The 20,021-nt window shown below is 47.6% G+C and overlaps 1 protein-coding gene across 4 annotated transcripts in view; it reads right to left on the bottom strand.

The window, feature by feature from the left end:
* Positions 1-20,021, bottom strand: part of CACNB2 (calcium voltage-gated channel auxiliary subunit beta 2) — a 519,021-nt gene that overhangs the window by 464,399 nt on the left and 34,601 nt on the right. For all 4 annotated transcript variants that reach the window (XM_082259433.1, XM_082259437.1, XM_082259426.1 and 1 more), the window contains exon 2: positions 14,530-14,622. In XM_082259433.1, the coding sequence (XP_082115559.1) occupies positions 14,530-14,622 (93 nt within the window). The remainder of the gene's footprint in view (positions 1-14,529; positions 14,623-20,021) is intronic.

The raw sequence follows: 20,021 nt of genomic DNA, 5'->3' as shown, positions 1-20,021 counted from the left end.
TCAAACTGGGGGCTGGCTGACCTTCATGCACCTCTTACAATCCTTCAACCTCATTTTGTGTTTTGTTATAGGGATGGAGACGCCGGGCAACACCAGCTTGGGTCTCATCTAAAGTCCCACCTAGTCCAATATGTTTAAAGCAACCAGGGATGGAGACGCCTTGCTTACAGCTTGGTGCCTCATCTAAAGTCCCACCGTGCGATTTTCGTGCGTTTTTGGTGGATGCAGTTTTTGATTTGACCCTAGTGTTTTCCGCATACAGGGATGGAGACCAATAGCATGACCTGCTTGTCTCATATAAAGTCCCAAAGGAAATAAGGGATTTCAAAGGCAGTGTGCTTTACAGGCCATGCCCCATATATAAAATCCCTTCCTATCCATATACTGCATCCACCAAGGGGATGGAGGTGTAATGCTTTTCAGCTGGTCTTCTCCAGTTTGCACCATGGTTATATTTTAACCTAATTATTTGAACTTTTTGAGACAATAGCCAGTCGTGCATGGGGATGGGTTGGGGGAGGTTGGGCTGTCTCCCTCTCACCTGTTCCCCATCCACCCATTAGCGGCCATGTGCCTCCAGTGTGAGGACACTAAATTAAGAGTGTAGGACTGCAGATTTAAACAGGGTGCCGTGACGTGGCTCTGCAGCTTTCACATGCGTTTGCAAATGTGTGTCAACTAAACCCCTGTTCTTTGTACCAAGAGACAGGTCTTATTTGGTTGGTGACAGACTGGAAGGTGAGTACATCAAACTGGGGGCTGGCTGACCTTCATGCACCTCTTACAATCCTTCAACCTCATTTTGTGTTTTGTTATAGGGATGGAGACGCCGGGCAACACCAGCTTGGGTCTCATCTAAAGTCCCACCTAGTCCAATATGTTTAAAGCAACCAGGGATGGAGACGCCTTGCTTACAGCTTGGTGCCTCATCTAAAGTCCCACCGTGCGATTTTCGTGCGTTTTTGGTGGATGCAGTTTTTGATTTGACCCTAGTGTTTTCCGCATACAGGGATGGAGACCAATAGCATGACCTGCTTGTCTCATATAAAGTCCCAAAGGAAATAAGGGATTTCAAAGGCAGTGTGCTTTACAGGCCATGCCCCATATATAAAATCCCTTCCTATCCATATACTGCATCCACCAAGGGGATGGAGGTGTAATGCTTTTCAGCTGGTCTTCTCCAGTTTGCACCATGGTTATATTTTAACCTAATTATTTGAACTTTTTGAGACAATAGCCAGTCGTGCATGGGGATGGGTTGGGGGAGGTTGGGCTGTCTCCCTCTCACCTGTTCCCCATCCACCCATTAGCGGCCATGTGCCTCCAGTGTGAGGACACTAAATTAAGAGTGTAGGACTGCAGATTTAAACAGGGTGCCGTGACGTGGCTCTGCAGCTTTCACATGCGTTTGCAAATGTGTGTCAACTAAACCCCTGTTCTTTGTACCAAGAGACAGGTCTTATTTGGTTGGTGACAGACTGGAAGGTGAGTACATCAAACTGGGGGCTGGCTGACCTTCATGCACCTCTTACAATCCTTCAACCTCATTTTGTGTTTTGTTATAGGGATGGAGACGCCGGGCAACACCAGCTTGGGTCTCATCTAAAGTCCCACCTAGTCCAATATGTTTAAAGCAACCAGGGATGGAGACGCCTTGCTTACAGCTTGGTGCCTCATCTAAAGTCCCACCGTGCGATTTTCGTGCGTTTTTGGTGGATGCAGTTTTTGATTTGACCCTAGTGTTTTCCGCATACAGGGATGGAGACCAATAGCATGACCTGCTTGTCTCATATAAAGTCCCAAAGGAAATAAGGGATTTCAAAGGCAGTGTGCTTTACAGGCCATGCCCCATATATAAAATCCCTTCCTATCCATATACTGCATCCACCAAGGGGATGGAGGTGTAATGCTTTTCAGCTGGTCTTCTCCAGTTTGCACCATGGTTATATTTTAACCTAATTATTTGAACTTTTTGAGACAATAGCCAGTCGTGCATGGGGATGGGTTGGGGGAGGTTGGGCTGTCTCCCTCTCACCTGTTCCCCATCCACCCATTAGCGGCCATGTGCCTCCAGTGTGAGGACACTAAATTAAGAGTGTAGGACTGCAGATTTAAACAGGGTGCCGTGACGTGGCTCTGCAGCTTTCACATGCGTTTGCAAATGTGTGTCAACTAAACCCCTGTTCTTTGTACCAAGAGACAGGTCTTATTTGGTTGGTGACAGACTGGAAGGTGAGTACATCAAACTGGGGGCTGGCTGACCTTCATGCACCTCTTACAATCCTTCAACCTCATTTTGTGTTTTGTTATAGGGATGGAGACGCCGGGCAACACCAGCTTGGGTCTCATCTAAAGTCCCACCTAGTCCAATATGTTTAAAGCAACCAGGGATGGAGACGCCTTGCTTACAGCTTGGTGCCTCATCTAAAGTCCCACCGTGCGATTTTCGTGCGTTTTTGGTGGATGCAGTTTTTGATTTGACCCTAGTGTTTTCCGCATACAGGGATGGAGACCAATAGCATGACCTGCTTGTCTCATATAAAGTCCCAAAGGAAATAAGGGATTTCAAAGGCAGTGTGCTTTACAGGCCATGCCCCATATATAAAATCCCTTCCTATCCATATACTGCATCCACCAAGGGGATGGAGGTGTAATGCTTTTCAGCTGGTCTTCTCCAGTTTGCACCATGGTTATATTTTAACCTAATTATTTGAACTTTTTGAGACAATAGCCAGTCGTGCATGGGGATGGGTTGGGGGAGGTTGGGCTGTCTCCCTCTCACCTGTTCCCCATCCACCCATTAGCGGCCATGTGCCTCCAGTGTGAGGACACTAAATTAAGAGTGTAGGACTGCAGATTTAAACAGGGTGCCGTGACGTGGCTCTGCAGCTTTCACATGCGTTTGCAAATGTGTGTCAACTAAACCCCTGTTCTTTGTACCAAGAGACAGGTCTTATTTGGTTGGTGACAGACTGGAAGGTGAGTACATCAAACTGGGGGCTGGCTGACCTTCATGCACCTCTTACAATCCTTCAACCTCATTTAGGGAAAAAACTGTAACTGCCTAAACAGTATTAGATGGAGTTTAGCTTTATTTGTTAGTTATGTCCATCTAGATCTACTAGTGCATCTAACACTATCACCCCCCCAGGTTTACAATAGTGCTGTCCAAAGGTTTCTCCGTTGCTCCTCCATCCAGAATGGAGACAGGAAGTGTGTTACTGGCCAGTTCACCAGGTGAAAATAAAGGAATGAAACTATAAAAGCGTAAAAAAAAAAAAAAAAACGAATGCAGCCACAAGATTTTGGAATTGGTAAGTTGCAATATATAACACTTTAAAAGAGAAGTACAGCCAAAGCTTGTTTGGCTGTACTTCTCCTGTGGATCACAGGAGTGCAAATCATTTTGCACTACTGTGACCTGTTTTCAACAGACAGCGGGCTGAAGCCCGCTGTCGGCTGACGTCACAGAGCTGGTCTAGGCTTGGGAAAGACCGTAACCATATGGTCAGGATCCGCCCACATGCCTTGACCGGCACCCAACAATGAGACACCATTCCTTCCACTTACACCAACAGTGGTGCACTGTTCCTTCTACCGACATTAACAATGTGGCACTATTCCTTCCACTGACACCAGCAGTGGGGCATTATTCCTTCCACTGACACCAGCAGTGGGGCATTATTCCTTCCACTGACACCAGCAGTGGGGAATTATTCCTTCCACTGACACCAGCAGTGGGGCATTATTCCTTCCACTGACACCAGCAGTGGGGCATTATTCCTTCCACTGACACCAGCAGTGGGGCATTATTCCTTCCACTGACACCAACAAAGATGCACCATTCTCCCCCCCTAATATCAATAATGGGACACTATTCCCACATTAATATCAATGATGGAGAACATTTCCAAAAATATTTTTATCTATTTCTACCAATAATACCAACAATAGGGCACCATTCTCCCCATTACCAATGATGGTCCCTATTCCTCCTCCTACTGATCACAGAAATTATGTCTTTTTTTTTTTAATTTCATTGACCACCAAGCCTGAAACATTTTTGACTCCCACTGGCCACAGTCTGCCCCCTAAAGTCTAAACTTTGTTTGGAAAGCTTGGAGATTGCTTGGACCTTATTTAATGGAAGAGTTGCAATGCAATCCCCTCCTTCAAAATGCTGCATTTACTGAAATAAAGTTTGCAAAACTCCTGGCAATATATGTAACAGTTCTAGAAGGTTGCCAAAGAAAAGTAAATGCTTTGTCCAAAAAAAACACCAACAAAGCAATTTATACAAAGGCAAAATCCTGTCCACATTGCTCAGAGCTGTGCAACGCCACGCAGCAAGGTATGGAAACCAACTGTACCAACACATGCAAAGTCTCTGGAGCCTAATGCTTCACACTCCAATGACAAGGATGACTTTTACAGTCTTCTGCAGAAACTTAGCAACCAGCCTCAAGAGGAAAAGACCCGACAGTTTACTACAAGATTTCCAGCACATGTTACAAGTCTTATAATCCTTCTTGAAAATGAGAGAAGAAGAAACCAATGATGAATGTATGACCTCATTCATTCATAAAATGTGTTTACTAGACCAAGGTATACCCCGTGGAAACATTTCACAATGGTAAGTACTATGTCAACATCACCAATAAAATATCATGTTGAGCTAAACTACAAACTAACCACAGAAACCAATAAGGGGTGGATTTACTGTTGACTTTAGAAGGGATTTTGCACTTTGTATGGGAATTTTCCCCAGAACTTAGTGAATATCAGATGCAAATCCAGACCGGTATACAGTATAGTGCAATTATAGCCTAATATAGTGGAACCAATGATTCCGAGCTGCAAACTGTTGTTTCAGGCCTTGTGGAAACACAAGTGCAGTATATGGAATCTATAACGTCTTTGGGGTTGGTCTTGAGCCAGAAGGATAATCAAATTGGAAAGAATCCATCATGTGTTACAGGTTTTCAGGTAAATATCAATTGGAAGTGATTGCCTTGTCATTTTAGCACTGGTTCACATCTACGTGGTTTCCCCTTGCTCAGGCACAGCAGCCTATTCATTTGAATAGGCGGCAGTGCCCACTGAAAACACAGGGAAAAAGTCCCTGCACCTTTTCAGAAAACACGCCACCTGGGAAACCGTATAGTGCACTGCGGTTCCCAGTGCGTGGGGGTGACTATTAAGATTGAAAGAGAAGTATGGAGTTTTGGGTTATGCCCAGTTCTACTTACCTAGGTGGATGCTGTATCTGTCCCCCCGGTGCCTCTGCACTGCGCACCAAGCAATCGAACACTGCTGATCGCTCGGGTCTGACAGCTCCCCGAACAGAGAGCTGCTGCCTGTCAGTCACCAGCTCTCTGCTCTGCCCCTCCTCGCTCATTGGAGCACTGAGCTGTGGAGGGGTGGGGATTGGCCAGCTCAGGCTCTCAGTGGCTCTCTTAGAGGCTGAGCCGGGTGTCAGTCTAGGCACCTGGCGGATCCCGACTCTATGGTCTTGATGACGCAGTGCCTGGACTAACCTTTGTGGCGTCAGCAGAGAGCAGATTTCAGCCCTCTCTCTGCTGAAAAGGGGTCACAGGAGTGTAGAACAGACTGTACTCCTGTGATCCATAGGAGATGTACAGCCAATTGAGCTTTGCCTGTACATCTCCTTTAATGATACCCCCATGCATCTCCTAAGCTGTATTGCGTTTTATACTGCAAGTGCGGGAAGGCATTTTATTACAGGTCTTCCTGCAGCCCCCCGCTAATGTGAACCTAGCCTTAAGGGGAAAGGGGGAGGCCAAGAACTTTTTTTTTTTTTAGTTTTTGAGACCCTTGTCAGATTTTTACAGCTACTAATTCAAGAGATTTCTACCCACTCTCTGTCCCAATGACAACAGTTTTTCCATATAAGAAGTGAGGGAAAATCTCCAATGGGACACAGACTGAAACAAAAAAGCTCAAACACAAGAACAGACAGGGCGGGGCGCCAGATTGGTTTTTTTAAGGGTCACTGAAATTATCACTTGGCACACTGGTTCAGCAGCACTCCAGAAAACTGGGACTTTCATTAGGAACAAGGAATGGACCCATAGCTGAGATTCCACATACATACAGTTCAATGAGAGCACCACAGCAGCGTCTTCAACTTTATCATTAAAAAATTGAACTCTTGGATGTTGGTTTAGCACTTTCATTGGACTGCATGTATGAGACATAAAAAAGCTGATATAAGCTCTAACCTTCCCAATCTTTACTGAGAAAACAGAATTTTCTTTGCCTGTGTTGCTTTTGGAGAGTTCTTTCACTTCCTGTCTGGTAAACAGTGCCATCTTAAGAGTATTAAAGGGCACTGGGGCCCTGCCTACACAATCACCCACAAGAATAAAAAACGGAATTTTTGTAAAATCTTACCTGTAAAATTCCTTTCTCTGAGTCCTCCGACAGTCGCCGCCTCTTCATATTCGTCACATATGGGGACTTTGCTCCGAAGGAGTAGCTAGGCAACAGAATATGTTAACAATAAAGCTTTAACATATCCCACCCTCAAGGGGTGGTCCCCTCAGTCAATACCCTCCTACTTCCTGCAACCATATCTCAGTTTTAGTGGAATAGCAGTAGAGTATACATTCAAACCCCAAAAGAGGGGCGGGGGCGGCGACTGTCGGAGGACTCAGAGAAAGGAATTTTACAGGTAAGATTTTACAAAAATTCCGTTTTCTCTTACGTCCTCCGACAGTCGCCGCCTCTTCATATTCGTCACATATGGGGACGTCCCAAAGCAGTGCAAACATGAGGGGTGGGAAACGCATCCGCGCCGAAAGGCAACGCAGTCTCCACATCAAAGAAAGGAACCTTACCAAAGGAAGGAAACCAGCTGGGCAACAGCAAAAATAAGTGCTCAACAGGAGCAACAACCCAGGAAAAAACAAAAAAACCAGGGGATACAAAAAACTATCCCAACAGCCAGGAGTCCCCAACAAGGGACCCTATGGAACAGCCGCACTAAGAACCTTGCGGCCAAAGGAAGCATCCGCCGATGCCTGAACATCTACTTTGTAGAATTTTGTGAAAGTGTGTACGGTCGACCAAGTCGCCGCCTTACACACCTGGGCTACAGAAGCCCCATGACGGCAGGCCCAAGACGTACTCAGTGATCTAGTAGAGTGCGCCTTCACAGACACAGGGGGAACCTTCCCCTGCAAGGCATAGGCCTGTTCAATGGTCTGCCTGATCCATTTGGCAATGGTAGAGGCGGAAGCCGCCATGCCCTTCCGAGGACCCTCTGGAAGAACAAACAAGGAGTCAGTCTTACGAAAAGACTCAGTCGATTTAAGGTAAACCCTTATCGCCCGAACAACATCCAGAGAGTGCAATCTCACCTCCTTCGGATGTTTAGGCTTCGTGCACAACGAAGGCAAAACAATATCCTCGTTAAGATGGAATTCCGAAACTCGTTTCGGTAGAAAAGAAGGATTAGGTCGCAAGACCACCTTATCCAAATGAACAACCAGGTACGGAGACTTGCAGGACAAAGCCGCCAGTTCCGACACTCTGCGAGCCGAAGTGATCGCCACCAAAAAGGCGACCTTTTTGGACAACATAGACAACGAGATCTCCCTGATCTGTTCAAAAGGAGCACGTTGTAACACAGATAGAACTAGATTCAAGTCCCAAGGGGGCAAAGGATCCCTCCTAGGAGGAACCAGATGCCGCACACCCTGAATAAAAGTGCCAACCAAGGAGTTGGAAGCCACGGGACGTTGAAACAGAACGGCCAGCGCCGACACCTGACCCTTAATCGTAGCCAGCGCCAAACGCTGATCGACACCCGTCTGAAGGAAAGACAGCACACGGGAAACCGAGTACGTGCGGGGTGAAAACCCCCTGGACTCACACCAGGCAAAATAGGCCTTCCAAGTACGGTAATAAACCTTCCCCGAGGAAGACTTCCTCGCGTTGATCAAAGTATGAACGACCTCTGGAGAGAGACCCTTCTCCTTCAGGACCTCGGTCTCAACAGCCAGGCCGTCAAAGCCAGCGACTGTAAAGCAGGATGGTAAATCGGTCCTTGAGACAGTAGATCGTCTCGAAGAGGCAGACGCCAAGGAGCGTCGACCGCCAGATTCACGAGGTCTGCGTACCAGGACCGGCGAGGCCAGTCCGGTGCCACAAGAATCACCGTGCTGCGTTCCGAGTGCAACCTGCGAAGGAACCTGGACAGCAACTGAATCGGTGGAAACGCGTACATCAGCCTGTACTGATGCCACGGGGCCACTAACGCGTCCGACGCGTCTGCCCGAGGGTCGCGCGTCCTTGCCACGAACCTCTTCACCTTGTAGTTGAGGCGAGACGCGAACAGGTCCACATCTGGAAGACCCCACTTCGCGCACAACATCTGGAAGACAGCCGGGTGGAGAGACCATTCCCCCTGATCCAGGGTCTGGCGACTCAGATAGTCCGCCTGCCAGTTCTCCACTCCCGGAATGTGAACCGCCGTTATCGCCGGGACATGAGTCTCGGCCCAAGACAGAATGTCGGCCACTTCTCGAGCCGCTCGGGCACTCCTGGTGCCCCCTTGGTGGTTGATGTAGGCCACCGCCGTGGCATTGTCCGTCTGCACCCGAACCGGGCAGCCCTGCAGCCGGTCCGTCCAGCGATGAAGACAGAGCCTTATCGCACGCAATTCCAGAATGTTGATCGGAAGGGAAGACTCCCCCTCCGACCAGGTCCCCTGGGCGGACAGAACGCCCAGAACACCACCCCAGCCCGACAGGCTGGCATCCGTGGTGATTATCGTCCACGAGATCGGACGAAACGACTTGCCCCCGGACACCAACGGGGACTGGAGCCACCACAGAAGGTTTTCCCTGGTGCGATGACTCAACGAGATCTGAAGATCCAGAGATTGAGGTCGCCCGTCCCACCTGGACAGGATCTCCGCTTGGAGACCCCGCGTGTGAAACTGCGCGAAAGGAATCGCCTCGAAGGCCGAGACCATCAATCCCAGACATCTCATACCCGTCCGCAGAGACGAGTGTGGAACGTCCCTGAGGGACCTGACTTCCTCCTGAAGAGTCCTGAGTTTGTCTTCCGGCAGGAAGACCTTCGCCTGCACCGAGTCCAGTATCATTCCCAGATAGGGGAGACGAACCGACGGACTCAGTGTCGACTTTGGAACATTTATCGTCCAACCGAACTCCTGCAGAGTTTGCATTGTGACAGACAGGTCCTCCTCCAGACCCTGTCTGGTCGCAGACCGAACCAGAATGTCGTCCAGATACCCCAGGACAGAAATGCCCTGGGCTCTCAATAATGCCAGAACCGGTGCAAGCACCTTGGTGAAGACCCGCGGAGCCGAGGCGAGCCCAAAGGGCAACGCCACAAACTGGTAGTGATCCTCCGCAATGGCAAATCGAAGGTACTTCTGATGACCCTCGAATATGGGGATGTGAAGGTACGCATCCTTCAAATCGATGGAGGCCATGAATTCCCCCGGAACCAGGGCAGCCACCACCGAGCGCAGGGATTCCATGCGGAACTTGCGAACTCGCACAGAGCGGTTCAGAGCTTTCAAGTCCAGAATCGGACGAACCTTGCCCCCCTTTCTGGGCACGGTGAACAGATTGGAATAAAACCCCCGAAATCTGTCCCGATGAGGCACCGGAACCACCACTCCCTGAGCCCTCAGGTCCCGCACCGCCAGGTGCAGATCCCGCAGGCGCTCTGGAGACAGTTGAAGATTTGAGGGAAAAAATCTGCTCTCCGGCCGAGAGAGAAACTCGATCTTGTAACCAGATCGAACGATTTCCAGAACCCATCTGTCCCTCACACGGGCCAACCAGGGCTGAAGAAAACCGAGCAAGCGTCCCCCCACCCCAAAACTGGGTGAGGGCGCCCCTTCAGGCCGAACTGTTATGGGCCGCAGGTCCGGATTGACCGGACTTCTGTTTCCCAGACCAGGGCTTCTTCTGAGAGCCTTGGCCCTTGAACGGTTTGCCCTTGTAGTGCGGCCGAAAGGCACGAAAGGACCCCTGAGGGGGCCGAAACTGAGCATGCTTCTTCCCAGAAGCCCCCTTAGCCTTGGGGAAATGGGGCAAGAGAGTGCTCTTACCCCCGGTAATCCCCTTAATCAACACATCCAGGGACTCCCCAAAAAGGCGAGACCCATCATAAGGCAAATTGGCTAAGGTTTTACGTGAAGATTGGTCCACCGACCAACATTTCAACCAAACCAGGCGGCGAGACAACACCGCCACGCTGTGCACACGCGCGGCCAACGGAATCAGGTCCAGGTCCGCATCACACAGATACATGACACCCTGGTGGATCTGATCCACCATATCCAGGGTCGCCGCCGAGGCCGAATCGGCCACTAGGACGCGCCTAAGCATCTGCGTCCAACTTGCGATCGCCTGGGCCGCCATGAGAGAAGCAAACAGAGCCTTAAGCATAGAACCCGTAACAGAATAAGTATGACGGGCAAGAGACTCCAGTCTCCTATCCGTGGCATCACGGAAAACAGGGGATCCCTCTGCAGGGATCGCAGTGGCTTTGTTCAAAACCGCAATAGCATGATCCACCGGCGGAGGCACACACCACCGTTCATCAGTGGCAGGCGAGAAAGGATAACGCAGCTTAAATTTACTTGGCACCGCAAAAGGCTTGCGCAAATCGCGCCATTGGTCCTTAACAGCGCGCTGAAAATCAGCATTGCAGGGAAAAACCTGCGGCGTCCTGCGTTTTCTCTGCGTCCCATAAGCCGCCAAGGCAGCTGGGGGACACACCTCGTCCTGCAAACGTAGCGTCTGCTTAATGGAAGCAATCAACTCATCCATGATTGCAAGCTCTTCAGGCGAGCCAGGGGGAGAATTATCAACCCCCTCAACTTCAGCCTCTACCTCAGACCCCACTAGATCAAGAGAGGAGCGGGACCCCGATAGGGAGGTCCCCGCCAGAACAGCCCCATCACCTTCACCCTCAGAATCAGAGGACAGAGCAACTCTGGGCCGTTTAGTAGATTGAGCAGCCACCAGCATTTGCACCTGTGCAGCAAGGCCAGCCACAATAGTGGCTAAATCCCCCCCTGGGGGGGAAACAGCGGTCCCCTGGCTTTCCACCAATACTGTGGGAAACTTGCCCTCCTGAGAATCCATTGCCCCTGTATGCCAGACAACCAAGGGTTAACTGCCCCCTTACAGCAAGCGCGGCAAGCGCAGCCCACCGCACCACACTCAGGCACAATGAGACCCCCACAGGGAATATACAGACTGAATACAGGCAATGGAACACAGGAATAGAAGGATAAAACCTGAGGAGACTCCGCTGCTGCTGCTGCCTCGATCGGTGCTTCCAGGAGAGAGGAAGTGATGCTGCCAGGGCGCTCTATGTAAGCCTATGGAGGCTACAAGAAAATGGCCGCCGTGCATGTAAACCATGCGGCCGGAGCGGGCGCCGGTAAAATGGCGTCGTTTGGCGCCGAAATCGCCGCTCCACAGTGCATAAAATCACACACAATATTAACCCATTATATGGATACATGTTAGATCGCCGCAGCGATCGCTGTATATGCCCCAACATGCCATTAAAAACATGCCCCACAGCACACAGCTCCTCACACTGCCCAGCCTGACATACTCAGTGTCATACAGCTCCCCCCCCCCCTTGCAGCCCACAGCATGCAGCCGAGAGATAGGGAGACAAGCAGTGTGATTAAAGGCAGGTTACACAGTCCCAGACTGAGACCCCCCCCAGACAGACAGGTCCCCACATAGATACACTTACCTCACATGGCGTGGGGAACCCGCACAGGCGAACAAGCCGCTGCACATGAGGCAGGGAGAGTCGCAATTCAAGACGCACACAATGGCGGTTCAGAAACCGCACAGCGTCCGGTGAGGTAGCCACCTCACCAATCATCCCTGCACCGAACAGGGATGGGTCGTTCACCGTGCCAGGAGCGATACCTGGCTGAACGCTCGATGGCAGACTGGGAAGCCACTGACCCACGACCTGCGACCAGGGGGATCAGCCCGAGACCCAGTCCGCATGATCCTCTTCGTCCGAAGAACCAACTAATGCTGACAAAAATAACAGCTAAGTAAAGGTAGAGAGAAAACTCAAACAAAATATCAAAAAGAAGAAAGAGTCTGGGACAAAAAGTCCCAGCACAGAGAGAGCCAGCCACTCCTGACAAGCTAGACATTAAAACTGAGATATGGTTGCAGGAAGTAGGAGGGTATTGACTGAGGGGACCACCCCTTGAGGGTGGGATATGTTAAAGCTTTATTGTTAACATATTCTGTTGCCTAGCTACTCCTTCGGAGCAAAGTCCCCATATGTGACGAATATGAAGAGGCGGCGACTGTCGGAGGACGTAAGAGAAATGCTAATTATTATAAGGCTATATTTAGTGGTACAGCAGTGCCAGGCTAATGACAGCTTCCAAGTTGGGCGGCTGGGTTCGGTGAACACACACACACGGACGGGAGTCAGACTCGACTGTCCTGTATGTGCCTGTTCCCATGGAGGCAGGTAGGTATTCCTGCAGTTGTGGGCTCCTCTCCACAGCCCCAGTGGCCTCACAGCAGTGCAGGGCCAACAGGCGTTTGCCCCCTGCTAAGTTCAGCGGCGGGATGCACATGGGAATCGGGACTAATGCTTGGCTGGGTTGCTAAGCAGGTGGGGCCCCCTGGGCAAGTAGAGTCCCCGGGCAACTGCCCAGCATGCCCATTCGGTAAGATGGCCATGCTGGTAAATGCTGTCCATAACTACAGCTGGCCATACATGAATCGAAATTCAGCCGGTTCAGAAGGGACCAACTGAATTTTGATCCATGCATGGACTACAGAAAATCCTGGGGTGCCTTGATGGGGCTCTGTTGCTTATGCATGTATTTGCAAATGTGTGATAAATAAACCCCTGTTTTTAACGCATACTGTTAGACAGGATAATTCAGGTTGGTTGCAGGCTGGTTGGTAGGTTGAGCTGGGAATTTCTTTGGTTTTGTTTTTCATGCAAGGGCACTATGGTTGAACAGAAGTTGATCTGCCAATTGACTTCAGCACAACCACTCTGTATATATATATATATATATATATATATATATATATATATAATCAGTGTATTTGTACGGTGGGAGGTCTCCCTGCTGTCAGAATACAATAGTTCAGCGGGAGGATTCCCCCATCCACCTTGAAAGTGTGAATCGGGTTCGTTTTTACATTCATCCCACTGGTTGAAAGAAAAAAAACGACTAAAATATGGGTTTGCTAAGACATACAGTACATAGTTTGACATACACTTAAGTTGCCTTTTATGAAATGAAAGGGACAGTTACTCCCTAAGGGTTATTTACTTCTAAAAGGATGCAGACCCTGCAACTTTTCTGAACACAAAACTGAGAGTGCACCAGGTAATATAATGAACCAGGCCCTCCCGTTACTCAGTATCCAAAGGACATAATCAAACAAACAGCTATTACTTCAGAGCAGAAACATGTAGGAATCTGCAACAAAGTGTGTTCAAAACCTTACAATGCACGTTGATTACCAAGAGTGGATTGTTTTTTTTTATCAACAAAAGTGGAGTTACTCTTTAAAGCCTAAGTTTACCTAAAATAAATAAAAAATTAGCACAAGGAACATTACTTATCTTCAGTAGGATGTGACCCTTGTGTTGCTTTAGACAAAATCTTCTCCTTTCTATTTCCCCCCCACCGCCGTAAACTTCTGGTACGGCAGGGGTTGATGCAGATAAGGGGCTATCACAAGCTCTCATCAAGAGAGTCCGACTATGCCCGACCTTTCCACCCAGCTGCTCTATTCATAAAAGTTGCATTACAACTTCTGTGAATGAAATAGGATCTATGAATGGAGGGGTAGATTATCAATTATCCACCTGCCCTCCATTCACAGATCTTTTTTAAATCATAGAAGATGGGTGGAAAGGGTGGGCACAGTCTGACTCCCTTGATGAGAGCCTATGACAGCCTCTTAGCTGCATTAACCTCCACCACACTGGAAGATTATTGCAATAGGGGTGGCAGGATTGAGTTCAGGTGAACTTGCACGATTTCAAGCCGGCATTTCAGTCCGACTTGGGGGGCGATTTCACAGACATCTGTGTGGGGATCCTGCACAGATGTCTATGGAAATCGACCTCCCAAATAGGCAAAAGTAGGTACAGAAACTACTTTTGGGAATTGGTGCGGTGCCGCAAAGTCGGATGGTACAATTTACGATAATTGGCTCCAAATTGACATGTGATTTGACATGTCAAATCACATGTCAAAGCTGACCAATGTGAACGTGGGCGGAGGAAGATTTTAACTACAGGAGTATACAGCAGCACAAGAGATGCATCCTACTGAGGGTTAGTAACATCCCTTGTGCTAATTTTCTGTTTTTTTAGCTACACTTAGGTTTTAAACAAGATATATAGGCGACATGCTTTTTGCGTACCAGCACATTATTGACACACAATATTTCAACATATGCCTCCCAGAAAAGTAAGGATAAGTCACAATACCTGCCGTACAAAGCTGTTTGAGGTAGTGTCAGAAGACGTACTGCCATCCGATCCTTTGAATCTATTTTTCCTTCTTGCTCCTTTTCCAAAAGTCTGAAATGAAAACCAGGAAACGGATATTATCAACAGCGTCTAATACAATAATGTGCTTTCAGAGGAGACTGCAAATGCATTTATTTTACTGTCATCAAATGTATTCCATAAAGTAGCACCTAACTGTAACAGAGATGCTAGAGCAGAAACATGGCAGCAGCCTAATTTCCTTTTACTGCACTCAGATTATTTTATTACAGGTATACTGTATATATATATATATATATATATATATATATATATATATATATATATATATATATACATATATACACATACACACATACATAGAGTTATGTGAAAAAGTATTTGCCTCCTTCCTGATTTTTTTTTTTTTGCATATTTGTCACACTTAACCACTTCCATACAGAGCAGTTTGACACCCTTCCTGCCCAGACCAATTTTCAGCTTTCAGCACTCTCACACTTTGAATGACAATTGCTCAGTCATGCTACACTGTAACCAAACAAATTTTTTATCATTTTTTTCACACAAATAGAGCTTTCTTTTGGTGGTATTTGATCACAACTGGGGTTTTTTTTTTTCGTGATATATGCAAAAAAAGAGCAAAAATTTTGAAAAAAAAACACTTTTTTTTAGTTTCAATTATAAAATTTTGCAAAAAATTAATTTTTCTTCATACATTTGGGCCAAAATGTATACTGCTACATGTCTCTGGTAAAATTAACCCAAATTAGTGTATATTATTTAGTCTGTGTGAAAGTTATTGAGTCTAGAAGGTATGGTACCAATTACTGAAAATTGATCACACCAGAAGTACTGACTGCCTATCTCCTTTCTTGAGGCCCTGAAATGTCAGGACAGTACAAATACCGCCCAAATGACCCCTTTTTGTAAAGTAGACAGTCCAAGGTATTTAGTAAGAGGCATGGTGGGTATTTTGAAGTTGTAATTTTTTCCCACAATTCTTGGGAAAATGAAGAAAAAAAATTTTTTTTCTTTTTTTTCCCACAAAGTTGTCAATTTATAAGCTATTTCTAACACATAGCATGTACACAGCAAAAAATGACACCCAAAAATACATTCTGCTACTCCTTCCGAGTATGGCGATACCACATGTGTGAGACTTTTACACAGCCTGGCCACAAAAAGATACTCCACGTCCAAGAAGCACCTTCAGGCGTTCTAGGAGCATAAATACACATAAAACTTTCTTACTACCTATCACACTTTTCAAGGCCCTAGAGCACCAATACAATGGAAAAGTCCACAAAATGACCCCATTTTGGAAAGAAAACACTCCAACGTATATTCTATGAGGCATTATGGGTCCTTTGAACATGTCATTTTTTTCCACAGGTTTTTGGAAAATGTGGGAAAAAAATGAAAACTTTTTTTTTTTACACAAAGTTGTCAATTTATAGGATATTCCTAACACATAGCATGTACACAGCAAAAATGACACCCCAAAATTCATTCTGCCACTCCTCCTGAGTATGGCAATACCACATGTGTGAGACTTTTTCACAGCCTAGCCATATAGAGGGGCCTAACATCCAAGGAGCATCATCATGCATCCTAGCCACTTGCCTAGGCCTATTTTTGACATTTGGTATTTACAAGCTAAAATCAGTTGTTTTGCTAGAAAACTGCTTAGAACCCCCAAACATTATATATTTTTTTTTAGCAGTGACCCTAGAGATTAAAATGGAGATTATTGCAATATTTTTTATCACACCGTATTTGCGCAGCGGTCTTCCAAACGCAATTTTTTGGGAAAAAATTCACTTTTTTTAATTAAAAAATAAGAAACCAGTAAAGTTAGCCCAATTTTTTTCCATAATGTGAAAGATAATGTTACGCCGAGTAAATAGATACCCAACATGTCATGTTTCAAAATTGCGCACGCTCACGGAATGGCAACAAACTTTGGTACTTAAAAATCCCCATAGGCGACAATTTAAAAATTTCTACAGGTTGCCATCCTTGAGTTACAGAGGAGGTCTAGGGCTCAAATTATTTCCCTTGCTCTAACGATCACGGTGATACCTCACATGTGTGGTTTGAACACCGTTTGCATATGTGGGCGGGGTTTCCGTATGCGTCGCTTCTGCGCGCGAGCTAACGGGGACAAGGTGCTTTAATTTTTTTTTTTTTTTTTACTATTTATTTTATTTATTATTTTTTATTTTTACACCGTTTAACAAAAAAAAAAAAAAGGATCATTTTTATTTCTATTACAAGAAATGTAAACATTACTTGTAATAGAAAAAGGCACGACAGGACCTCTTTTTGTGAGATCTGGGGTCAAAAAGTCCTCAGATCTCACAAGTACACTAAAAGATAGAAAAAAAAAAAAAAAAAAATTATTATATAAAATGAAAAAAAAAAAAAGGACCTTTAAACCGGTTGCTAGGCAACAACATTTTCCGTAGCCCCGGTCCTCCAAGACCATAGAGTCAAGTGAGGGCAAGCTTGCCCTCACTCGACATCCTGTCTGTGAGGATCCGGGACCGGATCGTTTTCCCCGCTGCCGGCGGGTCCGGTAAGCGGGGAAAAGGACCGGACGCGGCGGGAGGGGGGGGGGGCACCTCTTCCGCCATCCCAGAAGGGTGATCCCACGGCGAATCCGCCGCTGGGACCACCCTTATCGGAAAGCCAACCGTCCACCGTTTAAAAAAATACCAGGGTTATGGCAGCTATCTGCTGCCATAACACCGGTATTTAGGTTTAAACGGAGGACGTATATAAACCTTTTTGGACTTAGACATGGTGGCTGTATGAAGGGCGACAGGTACTCGGGTACTTTGTTGGGCAGGTGACAGGTACTCTGGTACTGATGAGCAGGTGGCAGGTACTCGGGTACTCCGATAGGCAGGTGACAGGTACTCGAGTACTCTGATGGGCAGGTGACAGGCAGGTGATAGGTACTGATGAGTAGTACTGATACTGATAGGTGATACTGATACGTGATAGGTACTGATGAGTACTGATGAGTAGTGATGGGTACTGATGAGCAGGCGGCAAGTACTCGGGTACTTCAGGCGTCAGGTACTCTGATGAGCAGGTGGAAGGTACTCGGGTACTCTGATGGGTAGGTGACAGGTACTCAGGTACTCTGATGACGGGTACTCCGTTGACAGGTACTCAAAGTACCAGAGTATCCGTCATCAGAGTACCCGAGTATCCGTCATCAGAGTACCCGAGTACCTGTCATCAGAGTACCCGAGTACCTGTCATCAGAGTACCCGAGTACCCGTCATCAGAGTACCCGAGTACCTGTCATCAGAGTACCTGCGTACCTGTCATCAGAGTACCCGAGTACCTGTCATCAGAGTACCCGGGTACCTGTCATCAGAGTACCCGAGTACCTGTCATCAGAGTACCCGAGTACTTGTCATCAGAGTACCCGAGTACCTGTCATCAGAGTACCTGCGTGCCTGTCATCAGAGTACCCGAGTACCCGTCATCAGAGTACCCGAGTACCTGTAATCAGAGTACCCGAGTACCTGTCTTAAGAGTACCCGGGTACCTGTCATCAGAGTACCCGAGTACCTGTCATCAGAGTACCCGAGTACCCGTCATCAGAGTACCCGAGTACCCGTCATCAGAGTACCCGAGTACCTGTCATCAGAGTACCCGAGTACCTGTCATCAGAGTACCTGATGGGCTGGTGACAGGTACTCGGGTACTTTGATGGGCTAGTGACAGGTGCTCTTTATGGGGGGGGGGGCAATCAGTGTGTTTGGGGTGCACTATGATTGGTAACTAGCTGTTACCACATTCTCCTCCTCACACAGGATCAGTGTGTGAGGAGGAGAACACGGTGACAGCTAGTTACCGTGTTCTCTGTTGACATTTGTGACCGGCTGTGATTGGACACAGTCGGTCACGTGGTAAAGAGCCAATTTCATTGGCTCTTTACCTAGATCGGGGATCGACTCTGTCCGAGGGACGAGCCTCGTCCCCGATCGCTGCTCTGCGCGCCCCCGGGGGCGCGCATTGCAGAGAGAACGAGCGGCTCGTGCTGGAGCCGCTCATGTGATCGGCTGTGATTGACACAGCCGATCACGTGGTAAACAGCCAATTTCTATTGGCTGTTTACCTTGATCAGGGATGGGCTATGTCCGAGGGACGAGCCTCACCCCCGATCGCCGCGCTGCGCGCCCCCGGGGGCGCGCAGTAGCAGCTAGAGCGGGCGGACGTCATATGACGCCCGCCCGGATCCGTACAACCACCATGCCGACGTCATATTACTATGACTCGGTATGGAAGTGGTTAAAGTGGTTATAAACGATCGCCTTGTAAAACAACCCATTCAGTTTAAAATAGAAATGAAAGGCAGAACATTTCTGTATAGAAATAAAAATACATTGTAAATACCTTTTTTTTTTTTTTAAATGATCACATTCCCTCTGTTCTCAGCTGCATAAGATCTGGGAGGAGGAGGAGAAGCAGCAGCACACTGATCTTGCCAGTGAAAGGCTGTGCAGAGGGGGCCTATCAGGACAAGTCTGATCATTGGAGGAGAGTACACTGAGTTCCCAGCATATCTAGTGAACTGACTACAGTGTGCTCTCCTGCTTAGTGTGGTCAGTTTTTAATAGAAAAGCAAGAGGACCAGCGGGATCACCAGAGGTTTCACACAAAGGAAGCAATACAAAGAGAACGGGATATTTTCTCATACAAGTACATGGTACAGCAGGACCATATCAGGGATATGAAGTGTTGGGGGAAACAGATGCTTTACTGATTCAGATCAAACAAATTTTAACATTACACAAAGATAACCCAAGCAAATTCCTTTATTAAGGGAAAAAAGCAGCTCCCTCCCTAGCCCTACCTTAAATACTTACCCGAGCCTGATCTTGATCCAGCAATGTGCACAAGAGCAGTGAGACAGCAGCAGGAGACATTGGTTCTGGATTCTGTCAATCACAGTCAGTGAGGAAGGGGGGGGGGGATACAGGCCATGCTCAGTGTGTTTTATGGGCACACAGACTTGGCTTGGGAGCAACTCAGCAAGGGGGGGAAGGGACAGGAGTGCCAGCATGGAGGCCCAAGAGGAGGAGGATCAGAGCTGCTCTGTGATAAAGCATTGCATTGAAAAGTAGAACATGTTTGTTATTTTAAAAAAAACAACAACTGTGCATTTACAATTACTTTAATACAAATTATGAAGATTTTCAGTTGGCCTGACTTTCGGTTGAGAGTTTAGTAAATAATGTGATGCTAAGCAAGGAAAGAATGGAAAGGTTGACTAGGGGCTTAACCGCTTGCCGACCGCTGCACGACTATTTACTGCGGCGGTCAGCCCCTCACAGGAAAAGCGACTTAGGGCTACGTCGCTAGCCTGTGAGGGTCTAGGGAGCGAGCGCGTGCTGCCGGAGGCGCGCTCCCGCGCGGTCAAGGACCCCCCCCCGCGCGTGTGACCGGCG

Source organism: Pelophylax lessonae, assembly GCF_965119305.1.
Source record: "Pelophylax lessonae genome assembly, chromosome: 5".
NCBI lineage: Eukaryota > Metazoa > Chordata > Amphibia > Anura > Ranidae > Pelophylax > Pelophylax lessonae.
This window is presented reverse-complemented; position numbering and strand designations above follow the sequence as displayed.